The 19,037-nt window shown below is 44.4% G+C and overlaps 1 protein-coding gene across 1 annotated transcript in view; it reads left to right on the top strand.

Moving 5' to 3' along the window:
* LOC135381923 (neprilysin-1-like) overlaps nt 1-19,037 on the top strand; it is a 178,002-nt gene that overhangs the window by 93,132 nt on the left and 65,833 nt on the right. The window contains exons 5-6 of the mRNA XM_064612572.1: nt 4,751-4,818; nt 8,627-8,757. Coding sequence (XP_064468642.1) covers nt 4,751-4,818; nt 8,627-8,757 — 199 coding nt within the window. The remainder of the gene's footprint in view (nt 1-4,750; nt 4,819-8,626; nt 8,758-19,037) is intronic.

Raw genomic sequence — 19,037 nt, 5'->3', positions numbered from 1 at the left:
GTTCAGCGAATGCAGCGGCGGCAGAGTCTGTCCAGGTGAAAGTAGGGGCTGCCGCGCGTTTGTGACGGAGAAGGTCGTGCAATGGCTGTAAAATCTGCGCACATCCAGGGATAAACCGGCGGTAAAAATTTACCAGCCCTAGAAACTCCCGAAGCTCCCGAAGGTTGGTTGGGGCGGGAAACTTCTGGATGGCTTTCACTTTGCACTGGAGAGGGGTGATACCGTGCCTGTCGACGTGGTGGCCGAGAAAGTCGAGTTGTGAGACTGCAAATTCACTCTTGGCCATGTTAATGACAATCTGCTTCGGATGTGCTTGCGATGAGAATATCGTCCAAATATGCGAAGCAGAAATCCAGGCCACGGAGTACTTGGTCGGCAAAACGTTGAAATGATTGGGCGGCGTTGCGGAGTCCGAATGGCATGCGAACAAAGTCAAATAGCCCAAATAGGGTGATGATCGCCGTTTTTGGGATGTCTTCGGGAGCTACAGGGATTTGATGATACGCGCGCACAAGATCGATTTTTGAGAAGCAGGTTGCACCATGTAGGTTGGCTGCAAAGTCTCGGGGATTGGGCAGCGGGTAACGGTCTGGGATGGTTACTTTGTTCAGGGCTCTATAATCGCCACACGGGCGCCAATCTCCGGTCTTTTTCGGAACGAGGTGGAGTGGAGATGCCCAAGTGCTGGATGACGGTCGAATCAGTCCGCGGTCCAGCATATGTTGAAATTCCTGCCGAGCGACGCGAAGTTTCTCAGGAGCGAGGCGGCGAGCTCGAGCGTATACCGGAGGCCCTGTCGTGGCAATGTAATGCTGGACGCCGTGCTTGACTGGGCGTTCGGTGTTGGGGGACGGCGCGAGGTTTGGGAAACTTCGGACGATAGCTTCAAATCTAGATTTGGGAGCTGGGCGGACCAGTACGGGACTTAGCAGAGATGGAGAAGACGGAATGCCATACACTGTAAGGTTCGTCTGAGTGTCCAAAAGGCGGCGTCTGTTCACATCGACGAGAAGGCAAAAATGTGCCAAAAAATCGGCGCCAATGATGGGATGCTTAACCTGGGCAACAAGAAACACCCATCGAAAGTTTCGACGGAGACCAAGGTCAAGGGTACCCAAGCGCTCGCCGTATGTGGGGATGGGACAGCCGTTGGCGGCTTCGAGGGTGGATGCGATGCATCGTTTCTTGTCGCCGGGTGCAGGAGGAACGACGCTAACTTCGGCGCCGGTATCGACGAGATACCGGACGCCTGTGAGTCGGTCCATGATGAAAAAGAGGGATGGGCGGCGACAAGGGGGGCCAACAGAGCTGGTCGCCATGAGTTGTTGGCCGGTCCGTTTCCCGCACACGAACATGGTGGTGTGCACTTGCGAGCACGGTTGCCAAAGGAAGCGTGGTACCAGCAGAAGTTGCTGTTGGGATCGGACGGCCATGAACGACTGCGGCGGCGGCGGAATCCAATTGCGCGTGCGTGCAGGACTTGGGTGCGGGAGCGGGGATTTCGAAAGCTGGTTGTGACAAGATCGGTGAGCTTTTCGAGATCCGCACGCAACTTTGCCAGCTCGGACTGCTCGCTGAATATAGACGACAATGCCGGAGCTGACATGGGCAAGGACATGTTGTCCATAATTTTGTCGGCCAACTGTGCCAAGGCTTCTAGGGTAATGCCTTCAGAGCTGGTCAGTATCAAGCGAACGTTAGATGGGAGTCGTTGCAAGAAAAGCTCGCGCACGATGGAAGCATCGAGAGATGTCGCGCGATCGCCCAGAAGTTGGTGCATGCGCCTAAGGAGCTGCCACGGTTTTCGATCGCCTAATTCTTCCGAAGTAATCAGTTCCTGAAGGCGTCGTTGTTCAGAGGCTGTTGTCCTACGGATAAGCTCCTCTTTGAGTCTGTCGTACGGGCCTGACGTGGGAGGGGTCATAATAATGTCGCGAACTTCTGCTGCCTCATTGGGGAACAAAGCTGACACGACGTAATGGAATTTGGTGAGCTGGCTGACGATTCCATGGGTTGCAAATTGTGACTCAATGTGGGCAAACCACAGAGCAGGGTCAGCGGGCCAGTATGGGGGAAGCTTCATGGAAACTGCGCTGAGACGAGATGCAGAAGAGTCACCTGAACTGGTGTTTTCCATGACGAGGTGGTAGCGGCTGTGCGAGATGTTCGAAATCCGGGTCACCAATTGAGGGAGAATGAATGAGGCCTAGCCGACGTAAGAGGAGAGCGGTTTATTTTGGGATCAGCACGACCGGCTGGTCTGGGCTGTGCGCTTAACGGAACTGATTACCGAGCGTGGCGCGCGGTAGCGATGTTGATGAGGCTGGCCGCGTTGCGTCGGCATCGTCGTCACGACAGGTATATGTAGGACAGACCGGCCGGTGTGTGAATCAACGGTTAGGTGAACATGAACTGTCCGTAAAAAATGGCCCCCTTGTACATCTGCCAGCCCACTGTAAAAGCTGCACATGGAAACCGATTTTGAATGAGTTAAAAATATTGTGCAGGAGCAGGGATGCAACGGCACGGAAAATAGTAGAATCTTATCAAATAAGAAAACTAGGTGAAAAATGTGTAAGCGACACTTCGATATGCTTGCACATGATTGAAATGAGCTTCCTGGAAGGGTGACGAGAGATAACCTTGTTACTTGTTACTCGACTGTAATCACCGAACCGATTATACTCTTTTGCTCCTTGAACCTTTATATCTCTGGCTGATGCCAATTAAAGCTAGTTGTAAGCAAGCGCTCGTCCTGTCTGCATCTACCTTGTGGTCGTATATTCTAGCGCATTCCTCTGTACTAATCGTTTTCTTTAATGGTCATATGCAGCATACAACAGTGGCACATGGAATAAATCTCCAACTGACAGGAACGTATTTAGTCGTATCGTATATATGCTGCACACACAGGCGTAATACTGTTCACTAAGTAACGACACCTCAGCACAATCAGAACGGAAAACACAACCGCGTACGATCCACCTCAACCCGAGCCCTCACGGCAACACAGAAGCCTAACCATACCTTTTACACTGCCCGCAGTCTTGTTTTATGCAAAATGTATGAGGCTAAATCATGCAAGAACCCAAGTGAATTCAAACTCAAATAAATAGCCAACAGCATCTTACCGCCGTATTCTTGAACGAGCCTCGACTCGAAACTCGACTCGAGCTGCTCCTCGAGGCCGGTTCTGCGCTTCATAAATCGACCTTGACTCGAAACGCTCCTCGAGTGGAGGAATTCCTCCGTGCATTCCTCGAAAATCTCGAGGTAGCATCTGTGCTACCTCGAGAACGCTCCTCAACTCGACTTTGGCTGGTGTCATGGCGGAAGACAGGTCGTTCGCTGCGTCCATCGACTGCGTTTTGTGCCACGATGGCCTTTAACTGGGTGCTGAGAACATTACCACTGAGCGACAACGTTCAATAAGGGGCCATCAAACTCCTTTTGACCATTTTGATGATCACGAGTTCGTCATATGGTATACGGTACCGCTTCATGAAGAAAACCGTAAGAAGCCTTTTGGATACATTGCCAGTGGAGGAAAATGTGTGCAATCGTGGGCTGCCGCTACCTCCTGTGCTACAGCTGCCCGTCGACATGTGATTTTATGGCGTTAGGACTTTTCGAACTGCCACGGGAGACATTGTGAATGTGTCAGAAACGACGGTGTGCCGCGTTGTGGAAAAAATCCCACACCTTCTCGCAAGCACACTTTTCAAGACAAGGTGCAATAAATTTTCCTTCTGTTTTATAATTTCCTTCTGTTTCATAATTAACATTTTCGAGTGGTCCCGAAAGACGGCTGGGGACGAGACTACAGCTTTATTCGAGGACGGTCTCTCGAGGAGCGCCTTGGCGCAGGAATCCCCGAAGCGGGTTCATGAAACGCATGGGCTCTTCGAGTGGAGCAGCGCCACTTTCCTCCACTCGTTGGAGTCGAGGCGGAGCGTCGAGTCGAGGCTTGTTCAAGAATACGGCGCTTAGTCGGTAAGTCGCCAGGATTCCGGAGCTAGCAGACGATTCTGGCTGTTGTTCTGGCGGGGAGCGGACGCTTCCGGCAGCCAATGAAGTGCTCGGCCATATGAGGTCACCACACGCCAGACTCGGCTTGGGGGAGACTGTCGCCGCGGAGCGTATTCTTGCAGACTAATTTTCTCAGGAAATTCGCGCTTTTCGAAGGAAATATTTTGCGTGACAGCTTATTCAGGTAGTATGTTCATATCAAGCGGTGAAAAATATATGTTCCAAATGATTTCCATGCTCCTTTAAGGCACCTCACAGTCTGTCAAAAAAGTTTTCCCTCGAGTCAAGCCCCACGGCGCATTACCTTCTCTAGCATTGCAGCATAACTTATTGCAGTTCTGCTCCAATATTTGACCCGTATCTGCAAACCATTACGCATAATTCAAAACGATCCCGGCCCTTTCTAAAAGTTCAACAATTGCTATCGCATTACGGCTCGTTGCATCAGCAGGGAGACCGTTTTTTTTCTGTTTCATTCGGCAATGGTCTTCATGTTAACCGCAACGAACGGTAACGTAGCCAGAAAAATATTTGGGAAATGATCTCTGGGAACTTTACACAGGAGACTCGATTCCATCCTCGGTGTTCCTCTCCCAGATGCATTACCACTGGTACAATTCCGGGGTGCTTTGAACCCCCTGAACCCTCTGGTTATATACCACTGATAACGTAGCAAGCTTAGGAAGCTGCATTGTTTGTAATCATAGTGTTTACTCTGTAGGTCGGTGAACATGGGAGGAATAGGAATGGTTATTGGTCACGAAGTCACCCACGCTTTTGATGACAAGGGTAAGTATGTTATCAAGCACTCCGTTTTGCAGTAGCTTCGCTTCACTACCAAATGTTTGAAAAAAAAATTATTTTAGGATTATGTAGTTTCGCTCTGTTTCTCGTTGTATCTGTTCTCGTATCAGCATCGGTGTACAGAATGTAACGTGTTGCCAACACTACCCAGTCAACGCAACATTGTAAACTTAACGTAAAATGCGTTTGGAATCCACAAACGTAACGTTTAAGTAAGGATAGCAGAGAACGTCGATTTGATGTCGGAAATCTCGCCCCGAAAACAGGTTTATTAACACTGACCTGAACAAAAAAAAAGAAAGAAAGAAAGGAAAACGTTATTTTTGGCGACCCGGAACGGAACGAAAACCGAAACAAAATTTTATCCTCCGAAGGGAAGCAGAATTTTTATTTTTTTTCAGATTTCGGTTGAAATGGAAAATTAAACTATTTGGCCCTAAAGGGTATGTAACGCAAGACCTCAAGTGCACAATACATGGCATCCACCGGTGGTTGGGTAGGAAACTGCGGAGACCTCACAGTACAACGCTGTGCCAGACCGCAAGACGTTTCTGTCACTGTTGGAAAGAATAATGCGATTATTTTCGTTTCAACTAATTCTCCTGGCACCATGTGAAACTGAACCGGTTGAAATCGGTTACGAACCATTATACTTTTGCTCCGGAGCTGAACCGAAACTGAACCGTTTTCTTTGAACCGAAACGACAACCGGAACGGAAAACCTTTCGGTTCGACACCCTGCTGAGCCGCTATCAGATATTCGACGCAATTCACGTGCTGTTTAAACATAGATACACTTAAAGTAACGTCGACCACAGATGAAAATTTACACCGAGAAAGTAACGTTACTTTTACAAAGTCTTGGAGCATGAAATTTACGTTGTTTTGCTCCTACCCAAATGGCGGAATTTACGTTGTCTTCCTGCTACCTGAATTGTTACATTTTGTATCAACCTTCTTCATTAAATTTACGTTCTTTTCCTGGTACCTGAATTGTTAAGTTTACGTTGTTTTTCTGGTAACTGTTTGCATGTTAGAATTTGCTTCATCCTCTTGGCAAATAGAGGCTACTGCTTAGATGCTAGATTACGACTCGTTTAATTTACGATGTTTTGCTGCTACTTGAATTTTAGATTCTGGGTTGTGTTTTCGCTACCGGTATTCCGATTGCTATCCCGCTTAGGTATAGACGTACTGCCATCATAACATTGACGAATGTCAAGTCAGCTTCTTGACGCTTACTTCCCGTAACTTTTAGCTTTGCTGTCCCACCATGTAATGTGGTAAGCCAAGAAGTTGCATTGAATTCAATGCAATAGCTGGCCAATGTTAATTTAACGTGGTTTCGGGGCAACATTTCCAACATTAAGTCGGTGTTCTCAGCTACCATTAACTAAACGGTAACTTTGTCGATTGCAAACGTCTTGCCTTTTCTACGTTAAGTTTACAATGTTGTGTCGGCTGGCGTTTTTCCGGTATTGTTGACAAAATTGGTCTCCTCCGGAATGCCCATCACAGAGGTACGACGACGACTGTTGACCAATGCGTAATGTGACACACGCAATGCTGTGACTGTTGAATGAGGCAGGTTCGCTGTTTCTAACTTAGAAAAGTTCCAAAGCGATATTGAACAAGACTCACGTTGAAACAACATACACCAATATGTAACGCAATATGTAAGGAGTTGATGGTTCTTTTCCGTAATTCTTGTGTATTGTATGTTCACTTATGCCGCGATGGTAGGATACTGTTCGGTACCCCAATGCTCCACTTACTGCACTGAACGCGGAATAAACGCGTAAAAGCAGGCGACGTGTCCACTCTGATAGTTCTCCGTTCTCCGCCGCGCGCCGACACCGTTCGATCTCGGAGGGAATCTGGATTTAGCCGGTTGGCTGCTATCAGTTTATCACTCATCACCGAGTTATCGCGTCATCAAGCTCTTTAGAATTTCCTTCAATCATAAACTTTGACCTGGCTACCAAACCTAACTTACAGTCGTTTTCAGTTCGAAAACTATATCTATCGTTCTAAACCAGCTAGGCAATTACTTCCACACGCTGGAATATCTGAAATACCTTATTATGCAATGTTGCCTGTATCTAATTTCTTGATTTGACTTATCGTGTAAAGCTGCCTAATAGACAACCCTTTAAACACTGAGTAATGGAGGGGTAACACTACAGAGCAAGATTATGCGGCCTGATGCGCAATTTAGCATGTTTCCCGTTTTTGTTTATGCCCACACACCTCTTTCCAGAGAAAAGCACAATGTTATACATAACGTTATTGTTGCATTCGATATATGGCTTGTGGGTATAACCCAGAGTTCGAGGTAACTCGTTACAAGTAACTCGTTACCGTAACTAAGTTCATTTTTTTTGGTAACTTGTAACTTAACTCGGTACTTTTGCGCCGTGGTAACTTTCAGAGGAACTCGTTCCTTTTTCAGGTAACTTTGCCAAAGTAACTTAAGTTAAGTTCCAAGTTACTTTTAACTCGCTTTCCACTCGCGTCCACATATTTTCTTGCTTTCTCTCCGGTTCCTTCAGGTCATTTTTTGCCATTTGCATTTGCCATTGGCATGTTTTGCCATGAAACGTGATATTCAATCAATGACAGTATTTTATTCAGGAATTAAGAATCGCTGCCATTGAAATGAAGCTGAACCATTGTGCACCCACGGGGAGTATGAGATGCAAAGCGTTCGAATAGACCCCTACCAGCGAAACGTCATCATGACATTGGTAGACAGACTGAAACTGAAAGAAATCTGAAGGAGAGGGCTGGGTTCCACGAACTGGCACTTGTTCTTTGCCTCCCACTGAACGAAAAGTAGGACCAAGGGTCGCGTCCCTTTAAGGGACCATATCGTAATCCCCTCAAGACCGTGGCTTTCGGGCGCGACCTTGTTCACCTCTAGCTTCGAGCGTGGTTCAGTTCTATCAAATTTGTGGCGTGTCGAACACTATGACATCATATGTTTACAAACAGGGAGAAGTCTATTGTTGGACATAAACGAAAACGATCTAAGCGTGTTGCACTCCTCCGCAGGCAACTCAAGGTCTAACTCAACTGCTCATGCGCGCTGCGCCTGCGTAATGCAATTTTGTGTCCGAAATAACTTGGAAGTAACTCGTTCTTTTCTTTAAGTAACTCAGTAACTGCGAGTTACGTTTCGGGCTGAAGAACTTCGCTATTAACTTAGTAACATTTTTCGCACAGTAACTTAACTTGTAACGAGTTCTTTTTGACGGGTAACTTCTCAATCTATGGTATAACCTATTGCTGTGGTTTATCCCACAATCCCTGTCGAGACACTATTCGAGAGAAATTAGGTTGGAGCACAATAGATTGCTTCAAATTCTACTTTCGTCTCATTTCGTCACTTTCTTCAGATTTTGGGAAGTCTCCCTTACTACACTACAGTGGCTATGGAAGAAGCACATAAAATGATATTGAGTTTTTACTGAACTCAACTCACTACACTGCAGTCAACTTCCGAGAAAGGTTGCTATTAGTGTGAGGCAAATGATTTGCCAAACCGTTAAAATGGTTATCACGAAAAACAACTTTTTATAATGGTGAATGAGGAGCTTCATTGCCAGGGTCGGTACTCTACCTCTTGGCCGGTGGCGACGTGGCGAACCAGGAAGATTTGTTCTAAGTCAGCTCGTTCTCCCAAAGGAAAGCAGGAGTCTCTCCGAAAGAGAAATCGCAAAAATATGTGTTGTCGTTGTTGTCGCTCAAGCTTGAATGTGCATGACAATCATCCTATATATATCTGCGACAGGCAGCCAATTCAACGCTAAAGGAGAGTTATTGAATTGGTGGACAAATGGGACCAGAACGGAATATCTAACGCTAAAAAAGTGCTTCATAGACCAGTACGGAAGGATCAATGAGAGTCAAACATGTCTTCCGGTAAGTGTATACGTTTTTATTGAAGGTTTTGCATGACTTCTGAGCGCTTTTATCAGATTTAATCCGCGAGAAATTGCAAATCAACATTTTTTTTTTGACAGAAACAGAAAGCGGACATCGTATTTACCTCATTGCACTATAAAATACATTGCCTACTGCTATGCACTCTAAATCATGTGACGCACACGTGCCAGTTAAAGAGGTTCCCTCAGAAAGTGCAGCCGGTGCACAGCCGTAACCGTCTGGAAACAGCTGTAACGGTTACCAAATAGCAAGCACGGCGATCCTCATCGCCAAATTTCAGCAGGTACAAAGCCGTCACGTTGGTATAAAATGGCTTTGTGTCCGTTGAATAATATGTGTGCCTCCTCAACCTTGTATGTTGTACTCGTGCGCTTGTTGAATAATGCGTGCGCCGGCTGAATATGCGTGCCTTGGTTGGAGCGTACTACATTGCACCGCACTCCGCTGGTGAGGAGTCACATGGCACAACGTATTATCCCGCAGTACGTTCATTCCCGCTTCCCACTTTCTTGCCCGCTGTCTGCGTTGCAACCTCACCTTTGAGAAGGATGAAACCATGCTTTTTAAGTACAGGTCTAATGTTTGCTTAAGGTAAGTCAACCTAGCTGTGATACGACGCCTGCGTTTTACTCGTGTTTAACAATCGAAGTACATCCTTTTGCAGCTGGTGGACGTACGCATTGCAAATGGCGGCAGGAGAGGATCGGCTGCATCGGTGAAGCGACGATGTACAGTACAAGCGAGGTTAATTGTATTCTTTCGTTATAGGTGACCGTGGGACTGCATCGATTGCGAGGAGTTGAGTTACAAAATGGAGTAAGTAGAAAAGCGAGGTTGAGATTCACAGATATAGAGATTCAGAGACCTGGACCCCTGGGCCCTGTGCCGACGACCCCTGAGTCCTTCTCATATTCTTTTTTCCAGCGCGGCGCGTGTGCGGAGGATTGTCCGCGCGCTTATCGTCGAGGGAGGACTGCGCGAGCGCTTATCGTAGACTGCATTTCAGCCCGGGCTGACTTCTTTCGCCATCTATCCACCTGGGCCGACTTCCCCCACAATTTTTTCCGCTACAAGAGGTGTGCAGTGGTCGGTTTACATGCAAGTATAGACATGCAAAGGATAGCCATACACAAAAGTACAAGTGAAAATATATTTATTAAAGTCAATAGTGCCAGGAATTATGCTGTGACTCTGTGTGGAGGAGAAAAACCCAGCCAAAAACCTGAAGCAGAAGAAACACAATACAATACGTGTAACAGAGAATATACTTAACAGAAGCACGATACAATAACATTGAATAGGTATCACAGGTCAAACACATAATTTTTTTATTAACGGTAATCATACACACAAGTTTTCAATCAATCATAATTACAAGGGAGTAGCACATTTAATCAAAGAAGGTATTCTTAATCCATACGATTACAATCGAAATTACAAGTTGTATCATAAAAAGTCTGAGACGTGAGAACCATCATTGCATCACAGGAGTTTTAATTTTAATTACAAGTTCTGATGGATATAAGTAATTTCGAGTACAATATGGACGACAACATGATACAAATTTAATTAATCAGTTTCTTATGACGTGAACAGCGCAGACATAAGGAAATAATTTGAATAACACGATCAACAGATAGCATTAATATAGAATGGTGCTGGGAATTGTGCCAATTTAACGCCAATAGTGCTGCCAATCGTGATGCCAATCAGGTGAAGGAGAAAAATTCCAGCCGAAAAACCTTCACGACCTGTAACGGAATAAATAAAAACACAAGACAGTACATGTAAAGAATATGCATATTTTATTCGCTATTAAGAGGCCATACCAGTCGAGGAGCAACTCCGATTCACGATTTTCCCGATTCTAGATGGTGCCACGCTCGCCGTCCTTATCAGGCCGTTCGCCTCCGACTCCCGAAATAATCCCCATTGTGCATGGTTGACCTCGCGATCCGCGCCCTCTGCGTTGTTTGTCGAGTGGTAAAGTGTCGGACTTTGCCACGAAGGGTCCGCATTTCGATTCGAGACATTCACGTCTTTTTGCGTGTCTCCTATTGCTACATGAGTACTTTATTTTTATTTTTTTGTTCCTATATATTTATGCTACAATTATTGTTGTTGCAAGTCACTACCGCCTGTACTGACTGATTATGGAATGTTTAGTTGCTCTTCGTATTGTTTTACTAGTGCATACTTACTGAATGCCGAGTTGCCGATAGTACAAGTGTGATCGGATAGTACGGATGCCGGTATCTCGGAGGCTCTCAATTGGATCTACCAGCGGCTATAAATTAGGCTATAAACATTGCCTACACACAGCGCTTACAATGCCAGTCTGGAGAATCTAGTGCTCGAAACGGTATTGCCTTTTTTTGCACTCGCTTACATAATAATAATAATAATAATAATAATAATAATTTTACTCAAGAAAGCAAACTACAAATATAATAAAACAGGCCCGTCTAAGCCGAAAGGCTTGTGGCACTCGCCCTGAAGCAGCCAGCGGCATATAGTTTGACAGTATATGAACATATAAGGGTACTACATCCCATGATAAAGTTGCCGTAGCGCTTTTTTAGTTTGTACTTCGATTTGAAAGAAAAACTGTCGAAGGGAAGCTCATTAAAGTTACGAGGTACATAGCATTGCCTGCGACAAAGTCCATATTTTGTGTGTGAGAAATGCACAACAAAGTTAACCCGCCTGCGTCTAGAAGGGCAGCATTCGCTAACCGGGGTCCTATATGAGGGGTCCCAAAAATGTTTTTACAACATGCAATTTACCTTGATAATAACTCTATTATTCATGCAAAAATGACATTTTGGTATGTTTATTTCTGGTAAGTAAGTAATTACCAAATATCTGAATTCATTTACAAGGCGTTGGTGCAAAAGACTTTTCAAAATTTCCGTCGTAGAACAGACTTCTTCTTATTACCCGAAAACTTCAGTAACATATTTGAAAGGCTCCCTTCTTTTTCTTTTACCTTACACCCGCTCAGAAAAATCATGTCAGTCGACAACCCCAGTGACAGGAGACCCCTTTTCTTCTGGTGTACCAGGTTGCAAAACCGTACAAAGGAGGTGAAGGGCGATAAAGGCTTCGGGTCGACACACGGAAACCAACCAAAAAAGATATGGGAAGGTCGAGCGGCAAGGCCTCGCAGCGGGAGTCGCGATATTCCCTACACTTTTTTTTTTTCCTGAACGCCAAGAGGAACGATTCGACAAAAAATAAAAGGACACATTGGAGAAAAATAATAGCTATGGTCACCTGACAACGTAACAGGTTCTTGTTTGAGTGTGGCAAAAAAGTACAGTTCGGCCTCCTTATTATATAGGACAGGATAACATATGCATTCCTTTCTTTTTTTAGAAGAATTTCTGAAGCGAAAATTTTTACTCCAGATTTCGTTGTGTTGAATACTGAGGTCTCAGTTAATTCAATCTAAACTTGAAAATGTGAAATTCGGTCGTGGAAAAGCTGAAGAACTGGACACCATGTGAGCAAAATTTATGCGTATTTTAGGAAAATCACTATTCTTGAAGGGCAACACAGATGCAATTACAATTACTTGACGCGCGACGAGGTCTCGGAGCACGATTTCCGTCTCATAACGCTCTGCTTATTACCCGTACTATATTTTTAGACAATCCTTGGTTTTCACAGGGTACCTCACATTACACCAGACCTTTCGTTCAGCGTAGACACTAGTTCAGCGGAGAATCCCCAGTGACCCGGAGCTTTTCCTTATCTTCCATCAGAAGGCCCCCTCTTTGTTCGCCGTCCAAAAACAGACGGGTACAGGTTTTGGATCGTCCAACGTGCTACTAGCAAGGATTGTCGAAAGATGGAAAATCCAGGGAACCGGTCTCGAAAAATTGTCCGTATCTCAAAATAACGTGATCGAAGTCCCCGTTGAAAAATAAACTACTGTAAATAAATGTTAACTGGCTGTTTGTGCGCGGAAAATGCCAAGGCCCACTTAGACTAACCTGAACATGAAAATGCAAACACCGGACTGTTACTCACCTTATAATCAACTAGCTAACGTGCTGTTCCGTCGCGTCCGTTTCATTTATCTCCTATTTCTTAATTTTATTTATTTATTTATGTATTTCCGGAATAGAAAGCCGACGTCCCGTTTGACTGACCTTTAGTCTGTCTTTTTTGTTTGTTTGTTTTTCTTTTCGTCTAATAAACATATCCCCCCTTCCCCGTCACTGTCGTTGGTTGTCGTTGGTTTTCCTTGCTACGCGAACGTGAATTTGGGTTCCGGAAAAGACTGTTGCTCATTGCGTGGGCGGAAATAATTAGCAGCGGTCGCTTGATCGATTTTTCTTATTGGCTGACATGGAGCGTTCATGAAAATAAATAAATAAAATAATAAAGATAAAAATAAAAATAAATCGATCAATAAAAGAAAGAAAGAGAAACAACAAATAAAGCTGCAGTTCTAGGTACCGTTATCATAAGAAACATTTTTCTGTGTGTAATCCGCTTGCTGGCTGTTTCAACATTACGAACATTACAGGGCAGTCCTGTTGAACGTTACTGGAATGTTTGTGAAGTCGGCCTTCCACTAACCGTAAATACGAGAGATTCTCGTTAGCCTTATGAGACAGTTGACTGAGTGAGCACAAACCCGAAACGGCTGTGATGTTCGTGAATGACAAAGGTCTGCAAGTAACCAGTGGTCTCCCCTCTTTAGCTGAGAAAAAAAAAGCAAGAAACAAACAGACAAACAAAAAAGGAGAGGACACTGATTGCTTCATGCTCCATATGCTCGAGTCAAAAGTTACAGAAAAAGAGGTGCTAAGGACACGCTGCGACCTTCGAACTCCATTCGAAAAAACGTCTTTCGAATAAACGGCGTCGATGAACCGACTTTCGATCGAACGGCTTTCGACCAAGCGGTCTTCGATCCTTCTCCAAACAGCTTAGGATTTCAGAATATCCAGTTACAATGTGATGAGGAAGATGCGATGGACTGTGGACGGTGAACTGTCAAAAACAAGCCTCAACTAACCTACCCTGGAAACTAACCTAGGACCCGGCTCTAACCGGTCTGGGGACGCTACGTCCAACGAGACGTTACATCCAACGCGCCGTTACATCCATCGGTGGACGTAACGGCGCATTGGACGCAACGGCTCGTTGGCTATAACGGCGCGGTATGGATGTACCGACACGTTAGATGTAAGCGCACGGTGGACTTGGTGATCTTTTGGATGTAAATGCTCGATGGATAAGCGGCTTCAGGATATGTCGGTCATGAACTAATATGGCATCGATGTAGTTTTGGAATCAGCCACTCCATAACACATATTTCGCGGCGTATCCTCGGAATGTTTTTGTTTGTTTGTTTTCATGATGTGATGTGATAAAGAAAAAAATGGGGATGTGAGTTTCGACGACGTCGAACTGGCTACTCCAGTACTCTTACACAAACACATGATGAGATGATGAAAAACAGAGGTGATGATTTTTGTTTTCGTGAGAGTCCGTCAAATTACGATGTTTTATGATTTGATATGTTCACAAGTTACGGACAGAGGTGAGAGATAAATTAGGTCAGGTTCTAAATTACGAGGTTGGTCCACAAGTTGAAATCCCCAAATCTCAAAATATTCACGAAATAATATAGTATTAAGTAAAAAAAGTAAAAGCGCATTAGGTAAAAAAGCTGCTGGTCGTGTGTGTCATATTCTGCTTGCCGTACATAGTTGGCCTCGCTTAGGGCGGGCCGCTCGTCACGACCAACGCAACAGCGCGCGTCCTACGCCGACTTCCAAGGAAACCGTACCGGCATGTGATCGTCGGGGAAAACCCAGGCAAAACGTCCTGGCAGCACGGCCGGACTGGGCATAAGTAAGAAAGCACCAACACGGCTTTACGACAACGAATGGCGCGAAGGGAGCCAATAATAAAAGTGACAACAAAGCAGCGACAAAGATAACTTCCCGGAATGCAGACGCAGCATTGCGATTTTTTTCTATTTTCAAAGTGCTGTCTGTTGACAATACAAAAAAAAAAACATCTGCTGTATACCTAACATTTTAGTAATAAGCGCGTTGATCCACACATGCGCATTGCTTAGAACTCAATTGATGTTAATGTTGACGAAAAAATAATAGGGAGGAATAGGGAACTCAGTAACATGCCTCATACCCTAACCACCTTCGTTTTGTGGTTGTACAAATATAGCAGCTGTTTATTAACCAATCAATGTCAATCCGTATTGCAGATCACTTCTTTTTAGTTAGTTTTTTTTTTTTTTCCTATTCAAAGAAGTACCCGTGAGGTACCGCGTTGGCATCTAGGTTTGACACAGGCGTCTATATTCAACGACACCTGCGTTCTTTGCGCTGCATTGGAACCACTGTCCCGCACTTTCCTACGTCTGTGGATGTAATGGCGCAATGGACGTAACAGCTCGTTGTGTATGGTTTTCTGTTGGATGTAACGGCTCTTTGTATGTACTGACTATGGATGTATCAGCCAGAAATGGACGTAAAGTCTCGTTGGATGTAACGGTCGTTTGTATGTAAGAACAGGGTGGATGTAACGACTCGTTTTTGGATGTAAGAGCATGATGGACGTAACGGCGCGTTGGATGTAGTGGCAAGGAATCGCTCTAACCTAGGTTCTCACCGGGGACGATTTTTCCGTATCCCGGAAATTACAGGAGCGCTCTTGTGAACAGCTGAGGAAACAGATCATAGCCGATCAAGTCCTATCACATTATTTGTTTAAATTGGGAGACGGGATTTTTTAAATTAACATGCATGCTAATGCACAGTAAAACCATTGAACAAGGAACATAAATGCGGTTACACCCACTGCGCCGCTTGCATTGTGCCGATTACATCTGTTCTTTCTGTTCCTCTCTCGCAAAGTTTGCTGAGTGCAGACAACGCGGTAAGATTAGGAAGGGATTCTCCAACAACAAATAAGTTTTGACTATGACACGAGGTGATTCATCACTGGTGATTTTCCAAGGTCCTGCTACCTTCTACTTATTTCTGATGATGTTTTTGATGATGTCTGATGATTTCTTATTATGTTAGCCGCGTTCTCTTATAAAGGGGGGTACTACAGAATACTGAGCGCAATGACGCATTACCTTTTCTATTCGTGTCAATGAAATGAAACGCTCTGACTTCACGCTCGTTGAACGTGGATATCGTCGGACGTAGTTCCCAACTCAACCGGAATATTAGTATTTTCATATATAGTTCTGTTTTGTTATTGGTGGCGGTCAGGCTATACTGTTGTAGTTGTTGTCTCATACTCTCTATGTTGATGAACCGTATTTTCAACGCAATAAAACCGCAATGAAATACCTGAATAAGTGGGTGTAGAGCTTTTATAACCCATAAACATCGGCAGAGAAAAAGATGTAAGGACAACTGTAACACCTGTGTCTGACCGACAGTAGAGAAATGCTAGCATCCAGCGAACGATATCGCTTGCGAACTAATGCAGCGAACTATATCCATTTTATGTTGTAACTTTAGTTGAATGGAATGTAGATTTAACTACACATTATTAACACATAAAAAAAAGCAAAAGCACCCTATGTCTCCCAATTTCAACAAACCCGCAAAGCGAACGATAACATTCGGTCGGCTCTGATGTGCTTCATCGGCTGTCTAGGTTTCAGTTCTTACTTGCATCTATATTTCAGGGGCTTTCAATGCACAATTATCCTCACTTTACCCACCACACACTTTCTTTTCGTAGTAAACATATTGTAGATTATTGTTTTTCATCTTCGCATTCCAGTTATTTGATTTCGAACACAATAGCCACAAAACGTTTTCATAATCTACACCATCCCATTCAGTGGTCATTCACTGGAGTGCTTACCCTGTGTCTCTTTGGCCTTTCCATTTTCAGCCTTCTGACGGTTCTGCGTTATGATTTTTTCGTCTTTTGGCTGTCGGCCTTCTGATAGTTCGGCGTCATGATTTTCGGCCTTTTGATAGGCTCAATCATCCTAAATAAATGCATTGCATTTAGCAACAGCTATTCAATAAAAATAAATAAACAAATGGAAAAAGAAAAAAGGAGAAGGAGGAAGCTCCTGAACCCCCTTGAACTCCATCTTTATGTATAAATGAACAAGATAAAATCAAAGGAACTTGACGCGCGACCAGGTCTCCGAGCACGATTTCCGCCTAATAATTGCGCTGATTATTACCCGGAAACTTCAGTACTATATTTTTAGACACTCCTTGGTTTTCACAGAGTACTTCACCTTACACCAGACCTATCGTTCAGCGTAGGCACTAGTTCAGCGGAGAGTCCCCAGTGACCCGGAGCTTTTCCTTATCTTCCATCAGAAGGCCCCCTCTTTGTTCGCCGTCCAAAGACAGCCGGGTACAGGTTTTGGGTCATCCAACGTGCAACTAGCAAGGATTGCCGAAAGATGGAAAATCCAGGGAACCGGTCTCGAAAAATTGGCCGTATCTCAAAATAACGTGATCGAAGTCCCCATTGATAAATAAACTACTGTAAATAAATGTTATCTGGCTGTTTCTGCGCGGAAAATGCCAAAGCCCACTTAGACAAACCTGAACATGAAAATGCAAACACCGAACTGTTACTAACCTTATAATCAGCTAACTAACGTGCTGTTTCGTTGCGTCCGTCTCATTTATCTCCTATTCTTAATTTTATTTATTTATTTATGTATTTCCGGAAATGCAAGCCGACGTCCCGTTTGGCTGACCTTTAGCCTTTTTTTTTTCCTTTTCGTCTAATAAATATATCCCCCCTTCCCCGTCACTGTCGTTGGTTGTCGTTGGTTTTCCTTGCTTCGCGAACGTGAATTTGGGTTCCGGAAAAGAGCGTTGCTCATTGCGTGGGCGGAAATAATTGTGCAGCGGCCGCTTGATCGATTTTTCTTATTGGTTCACGTGGAGCGTTCATGAAAAAAAAAAAGAAAATAATCATGATAAAAATAAAAATAAATCGATCAATAAAAGAAAGAAAGAGAAACAACAAATAAAGCTGCAGTTCTAAGTACCGTTATCCTAAGAAACAGTTATCTGTGTGTAATCCGCTTGCTGGCTGTTTCAACATTACGAACATTACAGGGCAGTCCTGTTGAACGTTACTGGAATGTTTGTGAAGTCGGCCTTCCACTACCGTAAATACGAGAGATTCTCGTTAGCCTTATGAGACGGCTGACTGAGTAAGCACAAACCCGAAACGGCAAAATCGAGCAAATTGACGTTTCATGTCAAGCTAATAAACTCATCTCACTTCTCTATAAGCGCACCGAAAAAAGAAGAGGTTTATTGATCTCGGTAGTCTCTTACACGGGCCGCGACAATGCTGGCTCGTCTACCCAACGTTCCCCCCTCCCCCCGACAGTGCTGGCTGACGATAATCCCTTTACGAGCAGCTAAGTAAGCTTTTGTTCTGGTCTCCAAGGCCATACCCTAAGTCCGCTGTCTATGAAAGTAAAGAGGAGAGAGGGAGCACTACAGTGCGCGTGCGCGCAGCATGGTCGGCGGATGGATACGGTCAAAATGTTCCGCGCAGTTTTTCCTGTGCTACGGCTAGGGCGACACAGAATGACGCGGTTTACGGGGCTTTGAGACGGCATTTATCCGTACTCACGTTCCATGCTTTTTTATAAAAAGGGAAAGTGGTAGACATATAAATTCGATGTCTATCGATTCCAGAAATATTTCCAGAGAAAGTAAATTGAAAGTTTTTTTTCGAAATGTCTATACAAGTTTAATAAAACCTGCTCAAAGAGGGAGGAGAAAAATTGTGTATTTTTTTCGCATTGGTGACGTCGCCGTAAAATACATACGGCATGTATGCGAAATCTGGTAGCGTAATGCTCTTCATCTCGTCTTCCGCGGCGGTTACCGAGAAAAAGCATCAAAACTGTTCCATAGGAAATACATTGGGACGGAGAGCTGGTATGCCGTCTTAATATTTCAAGCAATCGTATTCTGAACGAAAACATAATATCAACATTCATCACATTTCTTACCAATTGTTTACTTAGGGAGCCCCGTACGAAAGACCTGAAAGATAACTTATTATTATATGAAGCTACATTCGCATTCAATAATGCGTACAATACTGCAGCCACACTGGATAATTTGAAAAGAATACATTTTAATATCAACAATCATACTCCCATTATAGCAACAATAACCCGAAAGAGAATCTAATTTAATATCATATACTTCTTTCAATAATACATACACTGAGACTGAGGTGGA

Source organism: Ornithodoros turicata, chromosome 1 (assembly GCF_037126465.1).
Source record: "Ornithodoros turicata isolate Travis chromosome 1, ASM3712646v1, whole genome shotgun sequence".
Classification (NCBI taxonomy): domain Eukaryota; kingdom Metazoa; phylum Arthropoda; class Arachnida; order Ixodida; family Argasidae; genus Ornithodoros; species Ornithodoros turicata.
Note: the sequence above shows the minus strand (reverse complement) of the source record. Positions and strands in the feature narration are given on the sequence as shown.